Below are 10,875 nucleotides of genomic sequence, written 5' to 3'. Positions count from 1 at the left end.
CACGTAACCGAACCCTGACACACACGCCACACAACCAGTGTTGGATGGACATCCTCGGCAGTGTTAGAAATTGAACCCCCAAATCACTCAATAGGAATCGCATAGCAGCAGTAGCAAAAGCAAATTTGTTCTGTACTGCAAACAACTTGGCAGGACTCTAATTAAAAAGAGTCTTGAGACTGAGTGAGGCTCATGCTGGCTAAATAAGGGTAGTAGTAATCAATATAGAGCCGGGTACGGTGTACTGGGGAAACCGCCCCGGGCACCGTGCTTCTGGCAGCCCTGTGCTTCGATGTCACAGTGTCCGATGTAATGTCTTTTTAACACGTAGGCTTTCGTACCAGATTGGCTCACAAATGATGACATCACATTTATCACTATTTTAGACTGAAACAGGAGTATTTCTCCATTATTCTGGCCGTCACCTTATGAGGCTGGTTGCAATCCCTGGCAAAATGTCGTACTCGAATTGTAAATGTGATGGGTTTACTTTCCAACACACTGGTGTGCTGATCTAGTAACTAATTGTCACATTTTGTTTACATGATACACCTTACTAATTGACTGTGTTGGGTGATGGTGGGTTTAACAGCACACGTATATCTACGCAATCTAACCGAAACAAACCTGTATTATTAGTAATACTTCCGGTTTAATTGTGACTTGCCCCGGGCTCCACACCTCCCTATGGACTGTCTTGAACATTTGACAAGCAGATCGTGGCTTACCGTCGCTCAGCAGCTCCAAAACACTGTACACTGCCAGGAGTAGCAGTGGTGGTGGCGTTGCTGGTGGTGCTGGTGGCCGCGGTCCGGAGCCAGCTGTGACCCAGCGCCTGCGCTGGCGTCATGCGACAATCCGGATCCCATCTGTTGAGAGGCACACGGGGGTCACACGCGGCTCACATGGTGAGAGAGGCGTGGTGAGAGCATTGACGTTCCTTCCCTTCTCCCACGAGGTCCAGGAACGCACGGCAGCAGCGGTAGTCGTGGTAGCAGCGGCAATCCTTCAATACGCAGTACTCTAAAAATGCCCTGAGCCTCGCACTGCCGAGTAGAATCTTTAATGAACCTCCAAAGAGGGCGATCTTAACACCGGTGGTACTGGTCATCGGCAGGTTCACTCAGCTCCACATCTTCCTGGTGATCGGAGGCAGTGACGGCTGGTGATATTTATTTTTGGGGGGGCGCATTTTTTTTATTTTATTGAGGGGGGCAAATAAATATAAAGCAGTACCAAAAACCATTTTGACTACTTGAATATAAATTTTGATGATCTTTATTTACATTTCAGACCAAAAGAAGTACCAAAAAGCATGTTTCCTACTTGAACATAAATGTTTCTCTTTTATATACATTTCAGACCAAAGTACCAAAAAGCATGTTTTCTACTTGAACATAAATTTTGCTCTTCTTTCTTTCTGGCCAGCAAATTTCTCAGCTACTCTCTGATTAAAGTCAGTCATCTCCGTAACAAGTCTCTTTTCCATGGACAGCAATGCCAGTGCATTCAGCCTCTCCTGGGTCATGGTGTTTCTGAGAAAAGTTTTTATTCGTTTCAAGGTTGAGAAGCACCTCTCAGCTTCAGCCGTGGTCATGGGTGTGGTAATAATAACTTTTAGGAGAGTCACAGTTTCGGAAAAGACTTCTTCGAGATTATTCTCCATAAACAGCTGGAATAGGTCCACAGCACCACGGCAGGCTCTGAACTCTTCCTTGCTGTAGATGAGACTGAGCTCCGTCTTCAGCTTGCTTCCACTGAGCATCGGGTACGCTTTCATGGTGCTGCTCAATGCATCTTCAGGAAAGGTATCCTTGTACTCATCAAACCTGTCCCCCTGCAACAAGGTGGCACAGACAAGGTGGTCTGTGAAGGAGAAACGCTCCCTAGTGTGTCCCAGGATTATGTCACAGACCTATAGAGATAATTAAACAAATAGATATATAAATGTAAGGTAGTAGCCTAGAGTAGACCACTAATTGTCACAGTTGCAATTACTTTCAAAAGAAAAATAGAGCCATTTGAGTTTTTGTCCCATACAAGACTGTAGTTTTTGGTGGCTTCAAATTTCATTTGATCATTTATTTTTATGTTGCCAATTTATTATTTTTGGGATGCTATTGTATATTAAAATTAAGATTTTTGTTAGGATTTATACCAAACTAAAAATGTTTTCTTGAGTCTGTAGAATATGATATGTAGGCAGGACATCTCTGCAGCACAACAATAATGTAAAATGGTATTTTGACTATTCTAGATTTGAAGCTTTCGTGACTGCAAGGAATCATCTTCTTAGGTTTTTTCGGTAAAGTCACGTAGAAAGTAAAATAAAATAAAACAAAAATCACGACGTTTCGGAGGCAACACAAGTCTCCGTCATCAGGTGGGACCGTCACAGCCAGATTAGCTGTATCAAGTGAGGCAATGATTCAAGATGTAATCCCTTAAAAGCGAGTTGAGGGGGGAGGGAGAGTGTCCGCGAGCACAAGTCAGATCTGAAACACGGCAGAACTGATTCTTCTGCCGTGGCCGATCATTGCTACAACTCGGTGGGCTCTCATGAAATTGTCTTTTCCGAGACCAAGGTTCTCTGCAAACCTCCCGGCTACCATCAAAGGTTTGTACACGAAGCCATACAAATATACAAACACAGACATAATTTCAACCGTGATGATGGGTACAAACTTAGTAATCATTGGAAAGATGTTATCAACCACGCAAAAAAGACTTAATCACAAATTTTTTGGACCATCTTATCTGACAGGCACTATTTTACTGTACTTTACCGAGTGTTAACATCCCCAGTTATTTTAACAGTACTCTCTTCATTGTTCATCCAGCATTGGTATAAACATGGGCATTTTCGTTCTTTTGTCTATCATGTGTATCAGACCCCCCACTCCCCCTCTCTCTCCATTGTGTTGGCGTGTGCAGTAATTGGCCGCTTGCGCACAAGCGCTTCCACGTCCGTCGCCCACCCTTTGGCCTCGCCCCCCCCCCCGCCCCCCCCTCCCTCCCGATACGTTCCATTCATTGGCTACCATAGTCTGATGAGCTCCCCCTAAGTTTGTACCCATCATCATTTTCGTTCTTTTGTCTATCATGTGTATTAGACCTCCCCCTCCTCCTCTCTGCCCATTGTGTTGGCGGGTGCAGTGGCTGGCCGCTTGCGCACAATCGCTCCATTGTGTTGGCGTGTGCAGTAATTGGCCGCTTGCGCACAAGCGCTTCCACGTCCATCGCCCACCCTTTTGGCCTCGCCCCCCCTCCCTCCCGATACGTTCCTTTCATTGGCTACCATAGTCTGATGAGCTCCCCCCTCCCTCTCCCTCCCCCCTCAACTCGCTTTTAAGGGATTACATCTTGAATCATTGCCTCACTTGATACAGCTAATCTGGCTGTGACGGTCCCACCTGATGACGGAGACTTGTGTTGCCTCCGAAACGTCGTGATTTTTGTTTTTATTTTATTTTACTTTCTACGTGACTTTACCGAAAAAACCTAAGAAGGTATTTTGACTGATTTCTATAACAAACTCACCTCTGCTGCAATCCTTTCACGGTCTTCCGAACTGAGCGCCCGGCGCCTCTTTGTTGGACGAGAACCACTGCTTTGCTCACCAATGGAGTGGAGAGAGTTTCTGCAAAGGACAAAGATAATTTATTATAATTTTGGCAAAGGATAAAGAGAGTTAAAAATGAAAGAGAAAGCAAATAATGATCATATTACAGGAATAAAGTTACCTGATCTTTTGTATTCCTTGTTGGAACTGTTGGATGCTCACTTTGATATGGACTGAATCAATGTTCTTTTTCTGGAGCTTGGCATAGAGGAAGTCTACATGTGGCATGATGTGGTGATAAAGTTCCAGAAATAACTTAAAATCCTCATCCTCCAGTAGCATGGCCAGGGCTCCTGCTTCTCTGACAGTATTGGGGTCGAAGTCACCTGAGTCTTGTATGCTCTCAAAACAGTGAATGAGATCCTCTCTGTGCTCAAAAACAGTATTAATGGCACGGCTATGAAAGTTCCATCTGATGTTGCTGGATCTTGGCAGTCTATGGGCAACCACTTTATCCAGAAAACATGTCCGCTTGGGTGACTTAGAAAAAAAGCTGGCAAATCCACCAATGTTAGAAAAAAATATTCTCGTCTTGGATATGTGAGACGTGGCCTGTTGCATTATCAGGTTGAGCTGATGTGCGTAGCAGTGGATGTAGTGGGCATTTGGGTACACATCTTGTATTTTTCTCTGAACACCTGCAGTGGCACCTGTTGTATTCTAGCCTTCTTCCATCATTGATATATAATGAATGAAAACACTAAAGCGCAGCAAACTGCAAAACACCAGGTGTTGTAGTAATGAACGGGAGGAGGGCTAAGATGGCAGAATTGCAACCTTGCTTCAGGGATAGATAAGGCCTGATAAACGGGCATGTCACCCGTGCAAGGGCAGAGACAGTGGGAGAGTCAGCCAGACAGTTAAAGCAAAAAGCCCAACCATCTATGACCTCAGCACATGGGCAAATAATTGGGCAATGAAAGGAGCAGAGGCGCCTTTGTCTGGATCACGGCCACAGAAGGCCGGGGGGGGTCATCACTGATTGTGTGTTAGGGATTTCGAGCTAATTGGAACACGTGCACACAGGGAGGAGGAACACGCCTTGTTCTCTGCAGCTGAAAAAGCCAAGATAAACTCAGCTCAAGGTTGTGTATACAGGAGAGGGGGCTGATTAACAACCACTGCACGTCTGAACGTGAGGGGGCCTTGTCCTGAAATTAATCACACTCCCAGAGCAGAAGGTTGGATGACCACAGTGAGGCGAAAATAAGGGTGTTGCTCTCTCTCTCAAGGCTGCAGGCTCAGCTGAACAGCGAGGCTGCGGGGGGGGGGTTACCAAAAGTTCGTGTTTGCCTAGTTAAGTCGAAAAGCTCAATTATTCTGTATTGCTATTAAAATAACGTTAAAGTCGGAGTTTAACAACAGGGTAGGCTAAAGTTATTGATACAACTCGACCCGAAGCATAACGGGATAAATCACCACCAGGTCGAATAAATACATAATAAAAGAGCGATGTTAAATCCAGGGTCGGAGAGAAAGGGAGATCCCGGCCGTCTTTGTATCCCCGCAGCGCGGGATGGGAGTGTGTATGTGCTCGGGGAGGCACCGCCACTTGAGTCAAGCACCACGATGGGAAACGACACACCTTAGGCTACATACAGAATCATAACTGGGAAATGGTAAGGGACAAATGTTAATTTAAAACTTTTAACCATGTCTTTGTGTGCTGTGAGGATCGGAGGGAGTGTGCCCCTCCCTCCAGGTCGTGCAACACGGACAAAGACGCCTATGAGACGATTTGTAACGTCTGTGTTTTGGTTCATGAAGAAGGCCAAACAAGGGATGAATCGCACCCAGACAGAGAGACGACCTCGAGGCAATTTGTAACACCTGATTGTTTGCTCGTGGATTTTATGGAGGGAATATGACCACGGGATATATCGTGGGTGATGCACACAAGGACACACGGACGTACGGACACACACATGAACACACCTACACACGGACAGATCCTGACACAATAAATCAAAAGAAACCCCGCCTTGTGGGCAGGACCCAAAGGGATTTTTCGGCATAAAAGAAAGGACTCTGAGCATTGGAAACCAGTTGGACCAGGAGAGTCAACTCATCACGAGGGCGACCAACGGGTCGACTCATGAGCGAGCTCGACCGGAAGGGTCGGCTCGACTCATCAGCCGAGTTCGACCAAGAGGGTCGAACTCACCAGCCGAGCTGCGACTAACGGGTCGGCTCGACTCTTCAGCTTCTGGGACTCAGCCGAGTTCAGCTGGCTCTCGGGGCTCGACTCAAGCAGCTCCCCGTCTCCTCTGCAGGCGGGCAAGACCCGCTTGACAGCTCAACCTGCCGCGTCAGAAGCCCCTGCTGGCAGCCAGGGTCGCGGTCTGGTGACGAGAGGACGACGGTGCGCTGCGAGCGAGCTGCGGGCGCCACCTACCGACCGGGTTCCGAACTACGACAGCGTATCAACAGGCATCCAACCAATTCCCCACGGCGACAGAGGAGCGACTAATACGTATGACGCGCACCGCCCCCTCACCACACGACCACCAGGCGTTGTTTGACATAAAGAACCGACTCCGAACACTGACTATTGAAGACAACTCTTACCACTCAAACCCACTCGAACCCATAAGCCATCCGTGGCTGTGAAGAAAAACTCGAGACCGAGTGATGGCCATCCGTCATTTGTAAGAGTATTATCTTTAATATTTAGTGGACTGTACTCTTAATCGCATAAATTCCCAACAGATCCATCAATACGAATTGATTCTTGGCACCTCCTTCCGCCGAGCCACTCTGTTGTCAGATAACCTGCGATGTATCTGTTGAGATTGGTGCCTTTAAGAATAATAACTGTTTTGATTGTGTTTTATCGCCGTATAATCTTTCAAGTATCTTTCATTCATTAACGTTAAGGTTTTCTTAGCATAGTATTTGCATGTTTTAACGACTCTCTCCCACTAACAACCATCGCGTTACGCGGGATCCATGTGCCGTTGTCAAGTGAAATCAGACAATCATTGATGATACTGTATTGATGCCGTGTTGACGTTCCGGGATTGAGAGTTCGCATACTATATCATAGTCGAAGTTGAATTAGTAATAAATTGATTAATACAGAAGTGGTTGTGTGATTCTTTCCTGAAGTCTATGCATAAGATCTGCTTCTGCGTTGAGATCTGAACTTGGTGACCTTAATAAACACACTAACACATACTCAGTAAATGTTAAAGCGATAACGGGGCGAACCGGGGACCTAAATAAGCGAGAATGAGACGAACCTAGACAACGAGGCCGAGTTAATCTAAGTTAATCTTGTATACTTACACCACACCTGCATAACTGCATACGATTAATTGCCTTATTCCGATCGATAACCCACCCTCGTCACCGAGGCGGGGTCTGGTTATCATAACGACTTGCATTATCATAATTACACCCACTCGCATAATTACTACAATTACCTCTCGAATTGGCATAATTAAATGTGCGTAATTACATGGATTAAAGTATTTCCGGATAATTACACCTTTGGCCAAATTTCGATTGATTATTATTATTTTCACTGAATATTCATAACCCACATATACAACATAATAATTTCACCCACGCACGCATACAACACATCAAAATTTTCACACCCAACATATACAACATAATGGGGGCTCGTCCGGGATTTCTCGCAGACAGTTTGTGCATGAATTCAGGAACGAATCACTGTTGTGTTAATCAAAGTGGTGTGAACTAACGTTGCCTTGTGATTGTAAACGGGCGTAAAACAAAACAAAACGCGCTCTGAAGGGAAATACCAGAGTAGCAGAGTATAACAAAGACAGCTGGGCTGAAATTATTTGCTCGAGTTGAACTGACGCATCCTGTGATATAATTGTGTATAAGTACTCTGAAAAGGAATGTCAAAGTAACTCCTGCCACTTGAGATGATAGGATTAAGAATAATTTTTGAATGGGTGACGGGGTACGGGGAACTCGTATTAAAACGTACCGACCAATCTGTTACAAAGCAGTACAGTCAGAGAGACATATGGGGAGGGAGCTGTTTCGATAACACGAACACACCTCGGGGGAAACTAATTGACTGGATAAAATGTAACAAAGGCGAACACGATGCAAAAGCTGCAGAGAAGGCAGGACAGGACTCATTCCTCCTCACACAGGCATACAGACAGGGGTGGTGGAATAAAGGAAAATTCGGGAAGGAAACAGGAGAGAAATCGTCTCTAATAAACGAGGGAAAATGTCCTCACACCGTCGTAAGGGAGGAGAAATCAGGGCTCGCGACACCAGCGAAACTCACAGACGTGGATCCACAGAATAAATATGGAAGTAACATTAAATCACACTCATTCGAGAGAAGGGATGGAGAGATACATATGCAAACAAAAACATGTGAGATTGACAACTTCACAGATAGAGGGAAGCAAAATGTTAAAGTAAAGTTGATAGGACGTGCTCCGCTAAGGGCAGAGGCAAAAACTGAAGGGAAATGGCAACACGAGCGACACGGCACTGGGCACGCACACAGAAAATGCACACCGCTTAATCACGCCCCACGCAGAACAGATAAAAGTGACAGATTGCCTGATGATAACTTGTTTGATGATGACGCTGACGGCGATCAACTTTCGGAATACTTTTTCAACAGTAAAACCCTTAAATTGATGGACAAGGCTCTAGTCAGAATTCCCGATTTTGACCCCCACAGTAAGTCCATGGATATCCACACACATATCGCGACAGTGGAAGAGGAGGCAATGATTAGAGGGTTGATGAGACGGGATGAAAAAGCGAGTTTGTTGAAACGAAGCTTAAATAAAGATTCTATTCCATGGGTAAAGTCACTACCACACAAGGTTAGAAATGATTTTAAACAACTGAGCCTGGCAGTGATTCGGAAGTTTGGAGAATATTCGTCACTCACTGAGGGGTTTTATGCTGTAAAATCGATGACCCAGGGCATGGACCAAGATCCACGTGACTACCTCGTGCAATTTAAAAGAGCGTATTACGCAGGCGATGTAAATCAATACCACGAAGGAGATAAAATGTTCAAAATTATGTTTTTTTAATCCTTGAGCCCAGAGATTACCGAAAGGGTGAGAATGGTTGTGAATCCTTACGCCGCATAGAGAGCAAGGCGTACATGGCATGGTTATACAGAGCTAAGAATCATAATTCGGATCCAGAACACAGGAAGAGGGATAAAGAACCCAGCCTCTCAGAGAGGAATAAAAATCACCGAGCAGTCCCACAATGCAGGACGGAGCAAACAAACACGCACACATGGCAAAATAACCCAGAGAGAGGTTGGCACGAGAATGAGAGCGGCATAAAGCCGAACATTCAGGAGAATCGTAGGGGGGAGAGGTTCAGAGCAGAACCATATCAACACCCCATCCCACGACACGCAAGGTTCAAATTACGCACAGAGATGGCGAGATAACCACCTAGCGGGGAGGTGTTACACAGACCGCGGAGGTATGGATGCGAACATTCAGAGTAATCGCGGGATGGGAGGTCAAACACAATCGATCCAATTCCGACCAATTCCTCCACCGGCTATACCAGGAGGGAATAGAGGAATAACACAGAATGCGGTCCAAAGACATGATGAACTACCCACAGTGAGCGCGAGCAAGCGGCCAACACGCGTCCCACCCGCCGAGGTATTAAACCCGAAACTCAATGAGAAATACAGGCAGGCTGCAGGTGACAGGGCGGGCAAAGGCGTGGACAGTACTCCCGTAAATGACGCGCGGATCGAATACAAGGACAGGGTTGCATTGAAGCGTGATCGGACAGTACAAAAACCGACAGCAGGGACACGCCCTGAGGAGCGCAGGCATGAGCCTTTGAATGGAAAATATCCAAGGGAAACCAAAATTTATGTGGATCGGAGTGCTAAAATGGAGACGAATGTCCATGACGTATCGGGAATGGTGTTGAAATCCAACACACTCGTAAAAGCAAAGAGGGCAACATTACGAGGGACAGAATTAAATCGACACACTGACTCGGCAAATGTGCATGTAATCGCAGAGAGAGCGAATGCCAGTGAGGACGGAGTACAGAAGTTGGTTGTGTGCGCGAATTCTGATTATGTGCAGCACAATTTTACACCCCACACTCCCACGACGCGAGAGAGTGAGAGGGGAAATTACAAAAACGAACCGGAAACCGTGATCGAATGATCAAAGTGATAAGTGGTAAACCAGACACTTGGAACTTGGTAAAAAGATTGCCAGGATGTAACAGGAGGGAATTAACGCAAAAATGCGTTCGAAACCGCTACCTAGCGTTTCCCAGGATTTAACAAAAACAAGAAAATTAATATCCGTCGGAGTTATGAGGGATGAGAACCATGTAACTGGTGATACCGATGTTAACGTTGTGTTTTATTTCTTTTGCTTATTTCAAATGTAACCATATTACGTTTGTGATACCTATGTGCGCGTCGTAAGAATAACCGCCGAGAGTGAGGGCGGCCTATAGATGCATAACACAAAAAAGGGGCATTTACTTGGTTTGGAAATTCGCCAGTGGCCAAATCGACCCCTGATAATTTTCAAACGGCCGGATTGTTGTGTCTATTTTTTTTAATTAAGAACAATTAAAAAAAAAATATAATAATTTTTTTAAATTTATATATATACCTTTTTTTAATTAATTAATGAAAACAACTCACTTCTCCTCACAAGAACACCAGGAATCCATGAAACATGGAGGGCGGTTAAAGTGTTGAGAGTTCAGTCACAAAGAGGTCATGGACATCCAAATGGACAAAAGATGTATGGACTAGCCTCCCAAGACATCTAGAGATACAGATAAGGGCAGAATAAATAACGGTTGAAACTTCGCGTTTTCTTAACGTTTTCCGTACCGAAAAGTAGAAACTTAACAAAGATAATTAACCAACAAACAATACTTTTTTATTATTATATGTTTCCTACCTATACGACCTTCCAAAAAAAATAAAAATAAAAACTAAAGAGTACGAATTCCAGAAAGCTTAAGTGAAAACATAATAACGCTTAACCTTAGGACATAAAAATTAACTCAGAATAAAACACCAATCTCTGGGGAACTAAACTAATGGGCATATCACACTACGATAATATGTAACATGTTTTCCAGGAAATGGCAGCCCTCCTGCTCACGCTCCTGCTAACGTACCTTGCCAAGCTAGAAGGGAGCCAAGGCCTGATGATGCCACCCAAGAATAACCGTAGAAACTATATTTTTAACGATATCTCCTATAACACGTAGTCAATAGA

General features: G+C 45.0%; 1 protein-coding gene across 1 annotated transcript in view; it reads right to left on the bottom strand.

Annotated features, from left to right (window-relative positions):
* Nucleotides 1-724: 724 nt before the first annotated feature.
* Nucleotides 725-10,875, bottom strand: part of LOC144932969 (IgGFc-binding protein-like) — a 134,293-nt gene continuing 124,142 nt past the window's right edge. The window contains exons 83-84 of the mRNA XM_078857371.1: nucleotides 1,710-1,837; nucleotides 725-869 (exon numbers count right to left, since the gene is read on the bottom strand). Coding sequence (XP_078713497.1) covers nucleotides 725-869; nucleotides 1,710-1,837 — 273 coding nt within the window. The remainder of the gene's footprint in view (nucleotides 870-1,709; nucleotides 1,838-10,875) is intronic.

The sequence above is a fragment of the Lampetra fluviatilis genome, chromosome 6 (assembly GCF_964198595.1).
Source record: "Lampetra fluviatilis chromosome 6, kcLamFluv1.1, whole genome shotgun sequence".
Classification (NCBI taxonomy): domain Eukaryota; kingdom Metazoa; phylum Chordata; class Hyperoartia; order Petromyzontiformes; family Petromyzontidae; genus Lampetra; species Lampetra fluviatilis.
Note: the sequence above shows the minus strand (reverse complement) of the source record. Positions and strands in the feature narration are given on the sequence as shown.